The sequence below is a fragment of the Alexandromys fortis genome, unplaced genomic scaffold, assembly GCF_014885135.2.
Source record: "Alexandromys fortis isolate MF-2015 unplaced genomic scaffold, M_Fortis_MF-2015_v1.1 scaffold_0, whole genome shotgun sequence".
Classification (NCBI taxonomy): Eukaryota; Metazoa; Chordata; class Mammalia; order Rodentia; family Cricetidae; genus Alexandromys; species Alexandromys fortis.
The window spans coordinates 41,778,144-41,798,906 of record NW_026067949.1 but is presented as its reverse complement, the minus strand read 5'-3'; the positions used below and the strand labels follow the sequence as shown (position 1 = coordinate 41,798,906).

Below are 20,763 nucleotides of genomic sequence, written 5' to 3'. Positions count from 1 at the left end.
ACCAATGATCAAAGAAATAATTGAAATTATATGTTGTTCTTTAAGGCTTCTGTCCAAACAGTTTTACAGGTGAATTTTTCTAAACTTCCGTGGAAGAATGTGAAGAGGCAATGGAAGCCTTCTAGTTCAGTTAACAGAATCCACTAACCACACTTGACAGAGGGCAAAACGTCACACTTACCTCTTACTTGGACATCAGGAACATCCTAAATTAGAGACTAGCAAATTTAATACAACAGGGTTTTGACAGAAGAACATAGGCCATGACTGAGAAGGAATTATATCAAAAGTAAGAATGACTTAGTGCTGGGAGCTTTAGGAAGTAGTGCTTCTCAACCGCTGCCCACCGAAGATTGATCTAAATATTCAGTTGTCTCCGAGGACAGGTTCTAGGAAATGACACTGACTCCTCCTCCTGGACCAGGTGAGATGTAGACAAAGGGGTGGAGCAACTGGGAACAGGACACAGCTGCACACTGCTTTAGGTTGTAACCAGTCTTTAAAAAAAATAGAAAATATCGGATTCACAGCAGCAACAAAATTATAAATGAGGCATAATTTATAATTGCAACACAACTATTTTAAAAAGGCTTAAAATGTTGGGCTGGTGAGATGGTTCGGGGGGAAAGCATCTGATGTGTAAATAAACCTGGAGATCTGAGTTTGGCCACGGAACCCATCTAGACTCCACATCGATGTCCTCTAACCTCTACAACTCTCGGCAGACCCCATAGGAATCACTGAAAAACATAGGAAATGGGTCTAGGGCAGGCGTTTACTAAGGTTCTGAAATTATTAAGTGGAAAAAAGAATCACATGACAGAAGTAAGGGTGGACTTGGCTCTTTAGTGATGTTCTCTACAAGGACGCGCTAATTTTCCCGTGCTATTGCAGTAGGAGGGCGGCTCCCTGCTTCTTTTTGTCATCTTTGTTTTCTTCCCACTCGTTTATTTGGATTGTATGTTTCCTTTTTGGAAGTATGGTTTGAGCTCCCCCTCCAGAATGAACCCTGCAATGCATCGCAATATACTTTAATGGTACTGTGATTAAGCTGTGAATGCATGAGTCTCTCTCCCTATAGCAATATAAATAACTGCCTATTTAACCTTAGCTATTATAGCACTGTGGTTCCTAAGGGTATGTATTTGTCCTCGCTGGCTTTTGAAGGCAATTCCATGCATGTTAGAGTCACCCGAGAGGAGGGAACTTCAGCTGAGAAAATGCCTGTGTAAGACTGGGTTGTAAGTAAGCCTGTAGGATGTGTTCTTAATTAGCGACTGATTGCAGAGGCTCAGCCTATTCTGAGTGGTGACTATTGTGAGTGCTGACACTCCTGGGCTCATGGTCTTGGGTAACATGAGAAAGCAGGTTGAGCCAGGCATGTGAAGCAAGTCAGGAGGTAGCATTTCTTTATTGCCTCTGGATCAGCTCTTGCCCACAGGTTCCTGCTGGATTTGAGTACCTGCCTTGGCTTCCCTCAATGGGCTGCTATCAGGACATGAAGGCAAATAAACCCTCCTTTGCTTCCCAAGCTGCTTTTGGTCGTGATGTTTCACCACAGCAATATCAACCCTAACTAAGGCAATACTTACGCAGATATATGAATATTTTAGCATGATGCTATGTTGCTACACATGTGTCTATGTATATAATATCTCATATGGATTAAAGAATAAGTGCAAACTGCACACATCACTCCATAAATTTGGTAAATGGATTGCAAGTGCGGTTAATGAACAGCAATAAGGCTTCATGTCACCCTCTTTCCTGCCTGGAGGTAGCTGGTAGGACTGGGAAACACATGCTGTCGGAAAGGGACGAGGGAAAGTGGGTTTGGATTAGATGCTATCTTCACGGTTCTCACGGCTTTTCTGAAAGCTCCATTCATTGAGATAAATTGATGCTGCATACCCAGATATTTTTATTACTCAGACAGTTGAGCAGCCCGTGCTTTGCATGATGTATAAGGTCATTGTTTTGCTTTCTCAGACTCCCTGAGTAGGAAGGAGCTGTATTCTCACAGCACTGTGGTAATTCAGAGCGCTTTGACTGACATTGATACATTTGATTACTGCAGAAAACGGCCTGAGATGGCTCACTCCCATACACAGGGCTGTTTTGGTCATTCTGAGTTTTCTCAGGTTAAAATAAGATTTTGTTTCTCTCTCTCTCTCTCTCTCTCTCTCTCTCTCTCTCTCTCTCTCTCTCTCTCTGTCTCTCCTCTGTCTCTTCCTCCCTCCATGTATGTGCGTGCATATGCATGTACGCACACATGCACACACACAGGTAGGAGCACACATGAGCTTATGTTAAGTGCAGATGCATGAGTGTGGAGGCCTGAGGACCCTCGGTGTAGTTCTCTCCGTCCACCTTGTTCAAGACAGAGTCTTTCATTGGTTGTTGCTCCGTATGCCAGGCTAGCCGGTCTGTGAACTGGGGATGCTCCTACTCCTATCCCATGTCTTGCCAGGAGAGCACTGGGATTTACAGAGGTGGACTAATCTTTAATGTCACACGAGATCTGTAAAATCCAGGCCTCATGCTTCTGCAGCAAGCATATTATCATTTGGGCCATCTCCCAGCCCAAAATTTCATGTTCAAAGTTGCTGACATTAAAGAGAAAATATTTTGCGGTATATATTCATGTGCTCTAGTAAAATCTGCAGTGTTCTTAAAAACAAACTATAGCATTGAAATGCAGTTACTTTATTGGGTGGAGATTTTTGTTGTTCAGATAATGATTATTGATATTTTCAGCTTCTTCTTTTTCCCCCTGTGAGTAGTGGCTTTTACTTATGTACTTGGTTGACATTATCAACACATTACAAAACATGTTTGAAAGAAACACACCGAATGAAGATATGTCTTAGTGGTTATATCTTAAGGACAATCATTCCTTAGGAGCAGCCCCGGTGATGAAGGTTCTGTCTCCCCACACGGAAAGATTGGCTTTTTACCTGCATTTCTGAAATTAACTGATGCTTCCCATCAACCGGGATTCAAAGTGGCTTGCCTGGGCTACAGCCCAGGACAGAGTGGTTCCAAGTAAGTGTGCTACAGAGCTAAACTAATTGCACTTTTTCCTCAGAAAACCAGAGAGGAAGAGGAGGGGGAGGAGAAGGGAGAAGAAATGAGAAGGACAGGAACAATTGCGTCAGTAAAACAATTTCTAGGAAACTCATTTGCTAGTTCTCTTTTTCTTCTCCTTCCCTACCCGTGCATGCTCATTGCACACATTAATGGCTTTTATTGTGATTTTCTTAGCGGTAGCTGTGAACATTTATGGCTGCAAATGATAAAATCTGTCACTACAGTGCTGTTAGATAGACAAGGCAACTGGTATCTGAAATTAGCAAGAAACAAATTCTGCAGCTCACGGAAGCAACCAGCCAAGCTTGAGGAATAACACTAGAGTAAATGCAAACCCAACCAGAAGGCACCATTCTCTTGGCCGGTCTGAAGAGTCTTACAGTCCCTTAGTGCCAAGCAAATGACAGTTTGTGATGGCACTTACCACGAGACAAAATACATCTGGATTCTCCTGCCATGCCAGAGGTTTGATTTTTCTTAACAAATCATTTTTAAAGGCTGTAAGTCTCAACTTAGCTCTTCTACTGTAGTGATAAATAGTGATGGGCACTAGACCTGGACCAAAATCATGTTTCAGGTGAACACATTCAAATTTATTATGCATGGTTCTGCAAACATACAATTAGGGTGGTCATCCAGTGTTATTTTTCTTTGCTTTATTTAACTCTAAGGCATCTTTAATGCCCAGATCTGGGGCTATAGAACATTTACCTCAGTTACTTGTCCTGTCTTTTTAGAATCTCCCACTCAGTAAAAGCTGAGGGTAGCCTCCTTAGGCTTGGGCAGCATGGAGCACCATGGAGATACTCTGTCTAACCTCTTCTGGATTGTTGAGGAACAGGTACCTGGCTTGTGGCTCCTCACCCTGAGGGGAATATGTACATGGGACATTTCTTTCTCTGACATGCTGAAGCAGCTTGGATTAGGCATAGGGATTAGCAATTTTACAGGTATAACATTAGACCCAAAATGTCAATCGACTGTATCAAAGTGGGTTGTATCTTATATCAAGACTGAGGTCTTGATAAAGATTATGCCTATCTGAGTTTTAATAATATTTTTATTTTCATAAAGGGTGAAAGAAATACATTATTCTAGTGTGATCAGAGAGATTTATGGGACATCTTTTTACATAAAATCTAAGACTTAAAGAGTTCTTATTAGATGATTATCCAAAAGGAGCAAACTGGAACATTCACTCAGTCTATGTGGCCTGGAAACACAGACTAGAATATCACAATTCTATCATTAAGAATCACATATGCTTACGTGCATCAACAAAATGATTTTGTAATTAGTCTAAGTCCCTCACAATATGGAACCCACAGAAAATCTTATGGTGATTTTTTTTTCAATAAAAGCACCAAATGAAATGTTCCTTTTGTTTTCCTTTTCCTTTATAAATATCCTCAGAAGTCCCTTGAACTTTAGCTCAGCGTGGGTGGACAGCTAATGGACTGAACAGTAAATTGTAGGGCAGTGACTGCATCCAGTGTCACACATTGCCTAAGTGGCTCCCGAGTGCAGCACCTACAAGGAAGGACCTGCCATGGAGTCTGGTGAGCAACAAGCATTCTTGAAGGGATAGTAGACTGTAGACTGTGATGTGTTTTTTAAAATCAGTAATTAACAAATTACCAACTGACTTTATTAAGTGTTCACTGTGTAAAAAAGTACACAGCTCAATGACTCAAAAAAAAAAAAACAAAAAAAAAAAAACAGGAGAACAGGAGTCCAGTTTCCTAAATAATGTCAGAGCCATTTTTCCAGGCTCACTTCTTCACAGCTCTGGATTTTATGCCGATCATATATCATGGGTATTTAGTAAGAAATCGGGGAAAACATTAGCTGTTATTCTAAGTAGTTCATGCTTGACTCTTGAAAATGTCAGGTGGTTCCTATTTTCTGCAATTATCTGTGAACAGTCCATTCTCTGGTCCTGCCACTCGAAGTGTTTTCTGAAGAACAGAAACATCAATGCCAGTTGTGAACTTGTTGGGATTAACCCCTGAGCCCACTAACCCCAAATCTGCATGCATTGGGAGAAAACAGAACTAGAGTTTGGCCATCGCTTAGGGCTGGCTCTGTTTAGACTGACTAGTCCTGAAAACTGTTCAAGAAGAGATGCCACACTTTCCTCCACAGTAGATCCGTGGGATTTGAATGGCTGGGAGCGGCGTGGGTGCTTTTTCCACCCCCACCCTCTCGAAGGTCAACTGTTTATGTCATCTAGCATTTCTTCTACCCTTAGGAAGAAAACCACATAGTAAATGGTGGCATATGGTTCCAGGATGAGCATCACAAAGCAAGTCCCTAGTTCAAATGTTGGAACTCCTTTAGGGTGGCCACGGCAACAATTTGAGGATTAACTGAAGTTTATAGGTCAGCATTACTTCCTTATGCTGTAAATAATGTGAGCTCTTGATCAAAATGACTTAAGCCAGAGAATAAGCTATTTGCTACACATTTCCCCCAGATGTGTTAAAAAGCACCACCTTGTTGTTTGAGCATTTGCTTCTGTGCCGTTACACCAATGACAAAAGTGTTTTTGTTTTTCTGAAATTTCTGTAAAGTATAGGGAAACTAAACAGCTCTGCAGTTTCTCATTTGAACATTTTCTACCAAACATTGACCATGCAGTTTGCCAGAACAGTGGTAGCTCTCACATTCTTTGTTTAGTGTGATGATAACAGAATTTACGTGTCAGACCCCAAACATAAATCTTAGAACCCTCCTCATTGTACGTGACCCTTTGCCGTTAAACAATTAAAGACAAGAAAAGGTTGCCAGCTCAATTGCATCTGTTGTCATCTGGTTGAGAATCTACACAGATTAAAACATGCTAAAATCATGGTTCAGGTTTGGATTTGTTTTGGGTCTGTTCTTTCTTTCTAAAGTGCTGGATGTTAAGAACGTAGGTCTTGTTTTCCTCGGCAGAAACAGTCTATGAGTGAGTGTTGATTTCATAACTGATTTTGGTTTTCCTCAGTGGGTTGATTGCTCTGTGCCGCTCATCTACACTGTGCTAACTACTCCTAGTTCTCGTCTGGAAAAAGTCAACTGCGATCTTAGTGAAAGCTTATAATATCTTGAGGACTGGAGGACTGTTCTTATATAAAAGTTGGTTTTACAAAATTTAGGGATGACTTTCAATAACTCAATGAAACTGATTGTTTCCCTCAACATATAAAACAACAACAACAAAACTCTTCTGAGTTTTAGGAAATCATTTCAGGACACTGGGTGTGTGCGGATTTGGAAGGTAGTAGGAATACATAGAAGCTCTAGCATGATTTTAGTGTATGATGTGAGACGCAGCATGTCTCATGCGGTAGTACTGCTTTACTGCACAGCTATTGGGCCGAACACCCAGAAGACTCCCTGCCTGCCCCCGACAGTCTGAGGAGCTGTTTTTATTCTCGTTTCAGAAATGCATACAAAATTTCATTAGAGAACTGGCATTGTTAGACAGAAACAGCCCTTATATGAAAAGATTATCTCAAATGTAATTTTAACAAGTCCTCCCAAACCTTGTCATCTTGTTTGGACACTAGTTATACATTTAGGCACTTGATGACTTGTACATACTCACACTCACTTATGAGTGAATACTTATGAATAATAACCACTAAGAGGTTTTTTTTGCACTTTTAATTAAGTTCTTGAATCCAACTGAATATTGTGATGTCTCCTGTACTTTCTGAAGACAGACAATTTAAAGGTTTAAGGCTTTGGAACTACCTACAAATGCTTGGCAATATTGATTTGAAAATTATATAGGGGAAAAAGATGTGGGTGGGTATATGGTTAGTTATTTGGAGCTGGTGAATGATATAATCATTTATCATATATTTGTGGAATGATCTACTATGTGGAAAGTACTATGCCATGTCTCTGACTCTGAATCCCTTCCTCTCTGGGGACTGTAACTACTAATTAATAGTCCTAAATACACATCTGTATTCTCTAGCATTCTTCTCTATTAGGGTTCCTTGAAATATCAAGAAAACAAAGGCATCAATGTAAGCAATCTGACAATAATTTTAAATGCCTTTCCGTTAACATAGTTTATGGCAATTAGGCTGTGACCCTCACAAAGAGCACTTGAAGGACTTTTAATTGCTTCCTTATTGTTTTTTAAACTGGGGCCCTAGGGAGAATATGATCTTCCATTAACACTTAGAATTTCCAAGAAAAAAATAGAGAAAGTTTAAAGAAACAGAGGAAGACTATAGAAACAAAGGAAGGTAGATAGTAATACCTGTTCCCATAATGGATCTATAGATATGAACAGCTAGTGATACTAATTATCATAGAAAACGGTGGTAAGGGAGGGGAGACACATTTGGGGCAAGAAATAATTCCACTCAGGAAAAAGAAGGAAAGTCAAGGAACAGAAGGAATGACCTGCCCTCTGGACTTGTTCCACTGTGGAATCATTCGTCTAAAAGCAAACAATTAAGAAATCCCAGACACTCAGATTTATCCTTTGGGAGATACTGGATTTCCTCTAAGGAAAAGACTCCAATGGTGCTCAGCTGCCAGCAGGAGCATGGGTGGGATGACCTCACAGGCCTTTCCGTCATTAGTTTCTATCGTTGTCTTCATAAATTTTCCTGGGTTTTGGTTCTTGGAGTTTTCAAAGAAGACAAGAAAACTGGAAATAGCTTAATCATTTGTACTGGAGAAAACATGACTTTTTAAACCTATTTAGTAGAAACAGTAACTAGCCATTCAAGTCTTCACTCAGCAAACAGTCCATCACTGTGTGCTATCTACCAGGAGTGTGCCTCTGAGTAAGACAGTCCAACATCCTAACTGCCAACCAATACTGGCAATGCCTGAGTTAAAAATACATTTATATTACAAGTGATGGATACGTAGTACGCACTGACCCATGAGTGAAAACTAACTATTGCATTAGACAGAGAAGACACTAAGGATGGATAACTCCTGCTGTGTCGGGGAGCTGCTGTCATCTCTGTACTCCCATGTTCTATGAGCATCCAGAAGACGGGGCGAAGATAGCGGGTAAATTCAGTTTTCACTGGCCTGTAGAAACAAGTCACCTGAGTCTACTCTAATACTCCTGTGGACTAGAACCTCAGGACCTGGAACAGAGAGTTCTTCAGGTGGAAGGGGAAGTGCCTCGAGAGAGAGATTGTTGGGAGTCGGTGGTGGAAAATGAAAAGGCAGACGTTGGTACCCAGTGCACCTTGGAATTTGGAGGAAAAGACAGATCCAAGCCTAGCCTTTCATGCTGCGGCTACCTTCCAATCTATCCTTCGAATAAAGGTGTGTGCTGAACTTCACAAACTTCTTTGACCAAAAATCTGAGGCATCTAATGATATCAATTAGCAATATTTAGGTATATTAAGAGTATGAGGAAAGTACTTAGCCAGAAGGAAAAAAAAAAACTAAAGAAATCATGAATTATAAATTTTGTGTTATGGGAAATATAAATTAGGCATAGTAATAGAGCAATTATAGCAATAAACAGTTTTGAAGTTACTTAAAACTTATAAATCATTCATTTCTGGAATTTCTTTTTACTATTTTCAGGCTGGGGTTGATCTTGAGACTCAAAACCCGAGATAAAGGAGAATACCGTACACTTGTTCATCTTGCAATTTAAAATTTAAAGGGATGTCTATTTCCATTTCTGTTGCTATTATAAAACACCCTGACAAAAAGCAATGTAGAGGAGAAAGGGCTTATTTTAGTTCTCGATTCAGGTTACATACATTCCATCCTAGCAGGAAAGACAAGGTGGCAGAACTTAAAGCTAGTCACATCGCAGCCACAGTTCAGAGCAGAGAGAAAGGAATGCACGTATGCATACTCGGTTTACGTTCCCCACCCTTCCACAGTTCAGGACCAGCCCCAGGGAATCGTGCCACCCACAGTGGGCTGTGTCTTTCCATTTCAGAGAACCAACCCCAACAGGCCTGCTCTTGGACCAATATTATCCAGGTGATGCTCTTCCCAGGTGACTTTAGATAGTGTCGAATTGGCAATTAAAACTAACCATCACAGGGAATAATTATGATGAGGTGTCAGAAATCTCAAGACCCAAAGTACAGCTTCCCATTAGCTAGGGGAAAGAAAGCTACTCTTCTGCTTGGGGCATGTCCAGGGTTACTAAAGTTCCCTGGATCCCCCACCGGAAGGAAATTGTGCTAGATATTGGTGAAACATGGGATCACTGTTGAAATTATTTATAAATGAGAAACATATTTTGAAAGAAAACATACCTCAAAGTGCTTAGTAATTTTGTGGTATAATTATTTGCTTTTCTGTCTAGAACGCTCTTGGTCACTTGGACGGGAGAATGTGTGAGGATCAATATTATAGCTATGGCTGAGACATGAAGGGAAGGGGATTAATTCCGGCCAGTCTGGAGAGGTCACTTTGTGACAGGAATTCACTAACTCCAATAAATGACTGTACCAATGCCCTCATGCTACGGACATGTAAGCCCTTACCATACACTAACATGCTAGACAGCTTACCGTAAAACCAGGTGATTTTCATGACGTCCCTAGAAAATGAGAAATAAAGAAATTAATTTCATTTTCTTTATATGCCTATTTCACAAATTTTAGTTGGCTGGTAGGCTTGTCCCCCATAAAAACAAACTAGGCAATAGTTCGTGAAGCTCTGCCTTGTATTGTGTTGGGAGAATCTTGTTAATGAGAGCTCACGTTAAAATCTGATAAATAAAGACCTTCTGGCATGCACTTAAATCAGCATTTGTCAGTGTGAGGGTCATGACTCAGGAGGTTGTGAAATCCAGGGAGTCCCAACTAGAACTTAAAGAAAAACGAACAGAAAGAAAACACCAGAGTTGTTTTAGGCAGAACAGTTGAAAAACCAAATAATGGAATTTTAAATGAGTGGCAGTGTAACACACACACACACACACACACACACACACACACACACACTTTCTGAGGCATAGTTCCTGAAAGTTCCCTCAATTGCTTGTAGTGCAAGATAGTGGTTCAGTGACAAGTGTCTGGATGTTTCGAACAGACTCAAGAACTCGGCCAGTGCATGGTTAATACATCTTTTGTGACTGGAAATATCTCAGAAGGCAGAAACCAAAATGGAGTTCCAGAACTTGCCAGTTAGATAGCTATTGGGGCGAGGGACAGTTCTAGAGCCCAGGACAGTCTGTACACCACCTTCTCTTTCATTTGCCTGTAGGCAGTGACCACGTTTCTAATTTATGCAATGTTGAGGCTTATTTGCTTTTAATGGATAGGACAACCTGGTGCCAAGTTCAGGCGTTCATCTCTAGACCTCGAGTCAAGGACAGACCACAACAATGCCTCAGCCTGGAGCTGAAAGGGGAAAGTCAATTTAGAAGGTCCTTCAGTCCTGAGGGTCTAATCCTATTTCTTAGCAATAATTAACTAATTAACCTAATACACTGTGTTACTAGACGAGGCCACTTCCCAAATGTTCCTGTAAATGTCCTCCTTATATGATTTTGACAAGATAGCGCCAGCACAACCACGAACCCAGTGAGATGTATGTGTAAGCTGGAGACAGCCTTCCCAGTAGCTCTCTAGGAATAAACAATTTATTGAAGACATAGAGCAAAACTTCGATGCGTTTTGGTAGGATTGCCTCCTCAGGACTCCACTTCTCTGTTTCCAAGTGAAGTCCTTAAACTTCCACTCAGCATGCGCCTTATTACTGTCTGGGCTAATCCTGGGTGAGGGTGGTCCTTCGGGACAGAGACACCCCCTCCGCCCCCTCCCTGTCTCCTACGGCCACCCTGGTCTACCCCAGAGAGGTGGGTCTGGGATTCCAGCAACTCTCAGGTCGCTGGCTGTCCTTTCCTCCCAGAAAGCTGCAAACCGCACAAGTCACTAGATAACTTAATCTGGCTGTAAGCAAGAGACCCCGAGGCCTGTGTACTCTAGTGATAAACGGAAACATCCGGCTGAGTCAAGAAAGGGAACGCGGTATCTTTGAAAACTAATATAAACGAATAAAGCATAAACAAGAGCTTTGCGGAGAGAGTGCCCCCGCCCCCCACGTCCATCCATGCGTAGGAGGGGGATGAGTGTCTGGAGAAGAAAATCCCCCACGTCCTTGGGCTTCTGTCGGGAGACTTTCCCCTGCCTCGGGGTGGGGGAGAGGAGGGGGGGATATAGGGGAGGCTGGAGGAGGTGATTTCCTCCAGCCCAGGTCTGGTCCCCGGATCCTCCCCCTCCCTCCGCCCGTCGGGATGGGAGGCGCGCCTGGACCCTCCCCGCCCTCGTCCCACCACGGAGACCTGGGGGTTGCGGGGTCCAGGCGGCGCTTTCGCAGCCCCCGGCCGGTACGAGCCCTGACCCTGCGCCGGGGGGCACGGGCCACGATGACGTGGGCGCGCGGCGGGAGGGGCCGCCTGGGGGAGGAGGGGGGGGGTGACTCGGCCGCCTTATTAGCGCCCGGCGGGTCGCGGGCAGAGAGCAGTCGGCCCGGACTGAGAGCAACCGGAGCGGGCGAGCGGCCCACTCCTCCCTCCTCCTAGGCGGCCGCCTCCTCCCCTCGTTCTCCCGCCCCCACTGCGTGTGCGGCGGAGGCTCCAGGGCTTGCGCTGCCTCTTTCTCCCGCTCGCTGGGCTCCGGTTCCCACTTTTCCCTGGCTGCCGCGCTCCCGGGACCCGAGCCGTCTCCGTGCTTAGCCTCGGCGGCCCACGGTGCTCTAAGAGCCTCTCCAAAGCAGCCCCGGGGCAGAGAGTGGGACGTCCCGGTCGCTTCCCCCGCTTGGGTCAGCTTCTGCCCGGCTCGCAGTACCTTCTGGCTCCCGCACAGTCGGCTTGGGAGGACTGGGGGAGAAGGTGAAGTGGAAAGGACCGACAGGGCACGGGGCCAGGCGCACAGCTCACGTTGCCTTTTCATTGAGCAAAGCCCAAGATCAATTTTTTTTTTTTTTTTTAAAGCTCTGCAACCCCCCTTCCCCTTCTTCCATTTTCTTTGCGCGTTTTAAAGGAAACTTATTTTGGGGTGGTTTGCGCTGGGGTAGCTGCTTCGCCCAGTAGTTGTGAAGTGCACTCGACTCGTGATGGTGTTCCTGTCACTTTGGTTGATAGCAGCCTCTCTGGTAGAGGTTAGGACGTCAGCTGATGGACAAGTAAGTGGAAAATAATAATAAAAACTCAAACCCAACCTTTTCCCGACAGAGTTCCTCCCCTTCGTCCCCTTCACTCCCTCCCCTCCCCTTGCCACCCTTCTGGGGCATCTTCTGCGTTCCTAGGCGGCCCAGGGAGGGCTCGGCGCTGCGCGGGACTTGGGGGGCTTGGGGGCGCATTGCACGGGAGGTTGAGACAACCATCCTCCGAGAGCCAAGGCTCATCACACCTGGGGCTTCCCTAGCCGGCGGCGACCAGGAGCAGTCCAAATGTCAGACTGCAGCCAGATCGCATCCTAGTGGGGCCATCAGGCTGTCCCCTTTTGCAGGGCGCTCCGGACGCTCTGGGCGCTCTGGCGAAGTTCAGGTTGTGGACCGCGGATTCCGAAGCCCAGAGGATCTCCCTCCTCCTGACTCCCAGTTCCTGCGGGTAGCCAGGGACAAGAGGTTTCAAGAAGTCCCCAGGCAGGACCCGGAGCTACCCAGCAGACACGTGTCCTGGGAGGACCGCGGCCGGGCTGCAGTTTGACAGTTGGGGAGGGCCTGGGACGTTTCCTGCCCTCCGCTTTTCCGAGGGCAGCCAAAGCTGGAGGCGTCTGCCGCCTCTTCCCCTCCCCCCCACTCCGTACATCTCCTCCTCTTTAAAGCTAAATTGAGTGCAGCTCTGGGGCCTTTCGGCCCTGCCCCCACCCCGTGGAGACTCAAGGTGAAGCTGATGCTCTCTGAAGAGTCTTTGAAGGGGGCTCAGGCTGGCGAGCCTTTTGTAGTAAATCAAATCAGCGCTGAACCGGTGGGACTCTGAGTGCAGGATTCCTCGGTGAGGTTTTCTAGCCTCTCTGGTCTGGTGACCTAGTATTGGAGTTTTCCGAAGAGGCCATTGAGGGTCACTATTTATTTGACTGGCTCCACAGATACTAAAATTAAAGCCAGCCAAGTCCCTTTCTCAAATAGTCATCGAGTTGGCTCTGGCTCTTGTCACAGGAACCTTCTAGGAACTAAGTAAGGTTTATTCAGCCTTCAGGCAACAATTCCAGTCTCTGGGTCTCCTGATTAACCAGCCTAGGAAAAGCACTGATGGTAGAAACCGCACAGGGTGATAAGATGAAACCCAGTAACTGTTTCTTTTTCTTACTCCCCCCCCCCCCTTTCTAGGCTGGGACTGAAGAAATGGTGCAAATAGGTAAGCCTCTTTCTCAGATGTCACCCTTACCTTAGCTGAGAGCAGGGGACAAAAGTAAGCTAAGCCAAAGAATTGTTTCTGAAAGTTTCCTAATTAGTGGTTAAAATAATTCGTAGTCTGGAATCGTTTCTACTCTTCCGCTTTCCGTGGGAGGGTCCTATTTTCCCCAGGCTAAATTATGGTAGTGTCAATATCCTCCCAAGGATGAAGCTCCTCTTCTCAGGCATTAATTTATTACTGGTATGCACTTGGGAGGGTTATAGCGGGGCTGGAACATAAGAGATGCTTAAAGTCAGACCCATCACCTTGTGGCACATAGGGAGAAACAAATTTGCTTGTAACTGAAGACAGTTGTAGGAATGCCAGGAAGAAAGGGGAGATGATGAGGAGAGGATTCACATTTTTTTCCTTAAGTTTGCCTGCTTGGTCTGCACTCTTGAGTGACTTCTTTTATTCCATAAAAATTATTTCGTAAGATAGTTATCTTTAAGTTAGGTAATACTTGCATAATACCTGGTACTATGGGGTCTATTGTTCCTATTTTACCGGTGAGGAGACGGTAAAGTTCAGAATACGTGGTTTGTAACAGGTTACTCCAAAAATAACAGTCATTTCTTGAGGTTGTTCATAATACTATGTTTTGGATGCTCACGGTTGGAAAGTCAGGCTACAATCAACATCCTATAAAACATCATTCTATGTGTTTATGGGGGGTGTTTGCCTGCCTAGATGTCTCTTCACATGTGTGCAGTGCCCAAGGATGCCAGAAGAGGGCATAAGATTCCCTGGAACTAACGTTCCAGATGGTTGTTCGTCACCATGTGCTGTGAATTGAACTCAGGTGCTCTGAAAGAGCACGGAGTGCTCTGAACCACTGTTTTAGTTACTTCTCTGTTGCTGTGAAGAGACACCATGACTAAGGCAACTTAGAAAAGCGTTTATTTGGGGCTTTGAGCTCCAGAAGGTAGAGTGCAGTGTTATCCTAGCCAGGCGGTACAGTCATGGCAGCCATGATGCTAGAGCAGTAGTGGAGAGCTCACATCCTGAGACCCAACCACAAGGGGGAAAGAGATTAACTGGGAATGGCATGAGTCTCTTGAAACCAGTTTGTAATTAATCTTAAACCTCAGAGTGGTTATTTAGGAACTGATGGGCAGGAGAAAAGCCTCCAGTTATAGTAAAAAAACAAAAAAACAAAAAAAAAAACAAAAAAAAAACCAATGCATTTAATACATCTAGCTTAGAGAAGGGAAGAAGCCTGGCTAGAAGCACAGCTGTTGAGGATTGGTGTGAACTGGTGATGGTGGAAGGAGCTGCCATGTCTTGACGCTGCGGCTCCATGTGTGAGAGAGTCAGTTCTGTTCGTGCTGTTTTGAGAAGGATCAGAATTCAAAGTTGCATAGTTTCTCCTCAGACTTTGTGAATTGTTTACACATGCACGTGTGGAAATCTTACTTAGTGTTGTGTCTTCGCCAGCCTTAGAGTTTAAGAGCAAAACAGAAGGGAGAAGGGTGGCTGAGAACGCACTGCAAACCGCCTGAGAGGTATCAGTCTTGTGGCGATTGATTGCACTCGGCCCTCTTTCTATCTTTTTGAAGGAAAAAAAAAAAAAAGACCAAACCAAACAAAACAGCATCAAAAACTCAAACCCCCAAGTAGGAAAAAGAACAGTCTTGGTTTTAATGACTTTGCTAATTTCGTTGGCTACTGCAGCATTTCAGGATGTAACTGAACAGGTGTTTTAAGATGGCCCATTCTTCCAACACATTTTATTCACATAATGAAATGTGTTGCTCTGATGGCGTTTTCAGATAGAATCAGGATGCTCTCATCTCATGCAAGAGGCTGGGACTGGCTTCGGTCCAGACCCTTTGTTGGTATCAGTTACTTTCGGAGTCCTTTCTGCAGTAAAAGAAAACAGTGCAGGTGCGCCTAAGTTTAGCTTGAAGGTGATGAGTCAGCAGCCTGGCAGGGGTGCTCCTGGTGCTTGTAGGTTGTATTTCTGGAGGTTTATAGCGCTTGTCTCCTTACTCCTGTTCTGTGGGGTTCCTCTTTGCCATTGTCATTTTATTTACCATACTCCAGTGTAATGAAAAGGAAAACAACAGCATGAAAGATTCCGACCTCTGAGTCTTGTACTCATGAAATACAGCCATCATTTATAGTCAATGACCTGACTCTGTGGGGTTTTAAAAAATGCTCTATTTCAGAAAATCTTAGCTGCAGTAAGATTCTTTGCTGTCGCCATTCGAAAAGAGACTTACAGATTTAGGAAGATGCACTTATGTGCATGTAACTCTCTCTTCAGTAGTCACTCATTTGAAAGGCGGTTCTGTGAAACAGCCTGGGAGTACTGTTTGATTGATGACACATTAGGAAAGACTAAAGCAGCCTATGAAAATTATTGATGTATTTATTATTTATATCTATTGCATAACAAATTCCATAAAGAAATTCCATAGCTCTGAATGGCTTCTGTGTATATTTCAGGAAGAGAGAAACATAATTTAGCAATAAACCACAAACTGTGGAAGAGACAAATTTGAAAGAAATTAGAGTTTCTTATGCTCGCAGGATCTGTATTCAGTGTACAGCTTGCTGCTGCTGATATAGTGTGTACTTGTGTGCTTGGGTCCATAAGCAGGATGTTACTAGCACCCATGTGCCTCTCTCCCACCATTTTCCTGGTGCTGATTCCTCATTAAAGGTAACCACACTCCCGATTGCTAACAGGGTTGGACTAATTTTGCCCAGCTGTTCTGCTTTTTATAAAAGAAATTATACCATATTATTCTGTAGTATATGGCCTACAATGACAATTAAAATCTATATGACATGTCTAACCTACTAGAGTAGGGAAAGGATTTTATTTAGGTAGAGAGGAGGAGGTTTATAGTGGAGGGGATGGCAGGTTAGAATACGTTAGATTCCTCATTTATGTAGTCTTATAGGGGATATGGCTGCTCTCTTAGCCAGTGGGAAAAATATATTCTTGGTGTGTGGGGAAGTATGATTCCTTCTAGGGAAAATAGGGAAATAGATTTTGAACCCTGGTCTTGTCTGGGTCTCTTTGTCAAGTAGTGAAAAACTACCTCTCTCCCCAGCCTATGCATGTTGAAGTATATTCGTGTATGTATGGTCAAGCGTGTTTCATTAGTTCATTGGCATGTTTCTGCCGCCTGTTGGGGAGCTCTTTCTTGTCGGAGTCAGCACATGTTCTTAGTGGGATGCAAGGGAGTCATTGCGGGCATCTGGCTGACTGCCTTAATTGGGTTAGGAGGCTTACGCTGTGACACACGAGGGTTAGGAAACAATTAGAGTTCTGTAGAGATTGGAAAATCTGAAAAAGAATCCTCAGTCTCTTTGTTTTGGAACCATCACTTTGCTATTCTCTGGGCATCATTTGAGGAAGGCTCATGATACTGCATGAAGCTGTCTTTCCTCAGCAGCCCTTGTTGGAGCTGGGGTATGTTTATTTTTTTCTGTTCTATTTCTAGTCTTCAGTTTGAAAAATCCATTGCAATTCATTCGTTAGAAAGGAGCTTATCGTCGTCCACTCAGACATCTAGTTTTCTAAGATGCTTTGTCATCATTGGGATGTATCTATATCTATATATCTATCTCTATATCTGTGCATAGTTTTCAGAGTTTAGTGTGAGTCACTTACCCAATGATTGACATGGAGTAAAGAAATACTGTCACTTCTTACCACATGAAAGCCAAGACTCTGGTTTGAAGATGGCTTTGTCTTAGTACATACACCACAGTTGGTACCTGGTCATCCACAGACACTCATTGCTTGGTGACGAGCTGCAGCAGGCAGGGCATTATTACATCAAGATCTCTCTATGTTCTGGATTTCCTTTAAATGCTTTTGTTCTGTGCCTTGCTTTAAGTTTAGTGAGTCCCCATGAAAACAGCGAATATGACAATGGCTATCAGTTAATTGTTCAATGTTAGCAAGGCATCTTATGATCACTTTTATACCACAAAGCACAAGAACCTTGGCCAATTCATTTTGCCTGCTTTGCCTACAGTCTGCTTGGGATGTTTACCCCCATTTGCCTGCTCCCCCTTGTAATTGAGGATTGCTGTTGCCGTTGAGCTGAAAAAATTTCTTGCCCATGCTTTTGCTGTTCTCTTGTTGCTGTCTCAAATCATGTGGGCAGTGCCTAGAAATGTTAAGAAAACCCTCAAGGTCACCCCTGCCTCAGGATGACGAACTTCAAACATTCCTTGCTTGTGAGAGGCCAACTCAGACCGCCTTGGAAACCCATTAGGGATAGTTCCAAACGGCCTGGTAAAATTATGAGTGGTTTCGGGATGCGGAATCTGGTCGTATCACTTGGACTGCCCACAGGTATGGCTTCTACGGAGTTCATTCTTTCTGTGAAAGGATTGCTGTTAGCAGTGGAGCCTCTCCTTAGCAATCCTGCAACGGAATACAGATCAACTTTTTTTCCTAACTTACGTCGGGGCCCCCCCCCCCCCCCCGCCCCGGCAAGCTGTGATTCTCCTATGTTGATTATAGATGTGCTACCCGTGTGCACTGTGGTTATCTGTACTGTTTCTGTGGCCTCTGGAACTCTGATGGTCAAAGCCCAAAGAACTGACAGGTTAGCCATTGTCAACCCACTGTTCTTTTTTAATTGCAGTCTTTTAGACTTTAGATTTTTGGGTTGGGGTGTTCAGCTGGTAAAGTTGTGTGTAGATGTTCCAACGTCTGAAAGAATAGACACCACAGTGTTAAACATTTTGGATAAGTAATTATCAACACGTATACACAGAGCATAGTTGGTATGTAGTCTGGTTGGAATTACTCGCGTGATAATATGTTTTTGTATGAAGAAAAACTGGTTCGGCATATTTGTTTTTGTTTTCCATATCCTTACAAAACTTCTTGCCAAAGACACTGAATTCCATCCTGCTAATGGTACATAACTTGATAATTATTTTGCTTATGGTATCTGCTTTCCCCTAGTATTGAGATTTGCCACCTGGTGTTTTATATAGGTCATTACCTGCATTTCAAGTGACTCCTTAAAGAGAAATCCCTAGAGGTTGGTTTCTAAGCAGATGCACATCATAAATTTTGACAAATGGCTTTTGTGGGAAAAAAGTATGGAATAAACTCCCTGCAAGTTTGGAGTAAACTGGCTTTAGAAAGCGCAGTTAGAAATTTGGGCTTTGTTTAAATATTAGAATACACTTAAAACGTTTAAGAGTCTGAAAAAAGCAAGGTATTTATCATTTTTGTTATTGCAAATACTCAATAAATATGAACAGTTATGTATGTGTGGTTTTGTAATCTTATGAGAACTTTGGGAAAATGCATAGACTAGAGGGAGAGCAGAGGCAAAATAAAATTCAAGACTTAGGTCTTTAAAATGGATAGCAGAGCTGGGGAGCTCCTAGCACAAGGAATCTCCGATCTCACGTGGAATTGATCCATCTTAATTTCCCAAGTAGCTGCGCCTGAGCTCGGTGACTAACTATAATCCCCGAGGCAGAGTTGGTGGTGAAATATCTTTCTCTTGCTTATAAAAATGACTGCCACAAATTCAGCATGATGAATCAGTGTGGACTTTAGACAGATTGCAGGCAGCTTCAAACAATATATCCTGCTTTAGAATTAACTGGCAAACAAAACTAGTCTTGGGGAAACTTGTAGGTCAAGTAGAATTAAAAATATGAATTCCCCAGCCCTGTGGACTTAGGTACTATCTCTTGTTTCTTATAGTTTTCCTTCCTATTGAGTAAATATATTTATGGAGACAGTCATTGAAATAATCAGTGATGCAAGCTGGAGTTCTTTCTTTTACATGCAAAGTCCATTTTGAAGACTTCTTGGTTTCCTATATCTTTACATTATAAAGTGGTCAGGGACCAGGCTGTGCAAACTGTGTTGTTTAAACACGACTGTATCGTGCCTTCCAGTGTTTTCCTGGGTACAACTTGGGCATGTGGTGCTACTTTGCTACTTTTTACTTCTTAGAGGTGTCTTCCTTTTATGCGGATTCCTAAGATGCTGCCCCGTGGTGAGCAAGCCAGCCCAACAGCTGTTGGTATTAGAATCTCGTAGATTTGTACTTAGAGAAGGATGTTTTAAGATGTTATTAGTATGCAGAACATATGACATTTCAAAGTGCTTCCCACTTTGATACCATGTAATAACACCCCACACATTTATTTGAAGCGAGGTATTTCGTTCTATTTACTACACTTAGGTCTGCTGCCCATCATGAATTTTCAGGAGCATCAACTTGCTGTGCCCTGGCCTTGTAAGCCATTCAGCCACATAGCATACCATACTCTGTTTGAGAGTTTTATTTTCACAATCTTCATGCTGGTTTCTCAACGCAGGGTTGCTTAAGTCATTGGAATACAGCAGCAAAGGGTGTTGGGTAAGGAACAAGATGTAAAGTTCTCTCCCTCTGGCTTACTCATAGCTGTGTTCCTGGTACGGGCTGAGTCTTTCTCATCTGGAATGCTTGGGGCCAGAAGTGCCAGAAGTGTGCGGCTTTGAGTTTGGGGGTTCTAGGCTATTTGTGTAGACTTACTTTTCTGAGTATCCTTAAGTCAAACCCCTCAAGTCTGAATGGTTGCAAGATTGGGGAACTTTCAGATGTCATGTGAGCTCTCAGCATGTGGGGGTTCTGAGACTACCAGATTCTAAAAAAAAATTTGACTGGGATGGAAGACCTTACCTGACTCAATTCTTTCATTTTTCTCTGCATAATTTGTTGGAATTCCCTAGTCTTCATTTAATGGAAAATTCATATAGCAGACCCACCTTTTTAAATATAAGTGATAGAAATCCAGTTCTCATAGGTAAACACACACACACACACACACACCACCACCACCACCACCAACAACAACAACAACAACAACAAACAATCCAAATCAATAAGATAATCAAATTCAGGCATAGCCTAAGCTACAGTTCAGATTTTGCTGTCACCTCTCCTTCAGCTCCATAGACAGCAGTCTCCTCTCAACCCTGGCCCTTTCACCTCTCTCTGCCCCTGTGTTGTCGTTTTTATTTTCCTACCAGAATTAGCTTGATGTCCCCAAGTTGTGGTAGCATTTGTCATCAGCACCTCTAGTCAGCCATTCCGCATTTTATTTCACTAAAGAGATATCTCTCTCAGGATAGTGATTTACTGAGTCATAACTTTGAAATGGTGCCTGTGGCAGGTGAATTAGTGCCCCCCCCCCACACCAAATTACCTGCATCTGAATCCCTGGAACCTGTGTCTCTACTAAAGGAGGAGATGATTGGTAGGCAAAAGCAGGTGGCTAATCATGTGACCTTAAACTAGATTATCCAAGTTTACCTGGGTGGTAGTCTTTGTGAGTA

General features: G+C 43.4%; 1 protein-coding gene across 1 annotated transcript in view; it reads left to right on the top strand.

Annotated features, from left to right (window-relative positions):
- The first annotated feature begins 12,074 nt into the window (after positions 1 to 12,074).
- The window catches only part of Adamts3 (ADAM metallopeptidase with thrombospondin type 1 motif 3), a 206,238-nt gene continuing 197,549 nt past the window's right edge, over positions 12,075 to 20,763 (top strand). The window contains exons 1-2 of the mRNA XM_050150175.1: positions 12,075 to 12,223; positions 13,373 to 13,400. Coding sequence (XP_050006132.1) covers positions 12,155 to 12,223; positions 13,373 to 13,400 — 97 coding nt within the window. The 5' untranslated portion in view covers positions 12,075 to 12,154. The remainder of the gene's footprint in view (positions 12,224 to 13,372; positions 13,401 to 20,763) is intronic.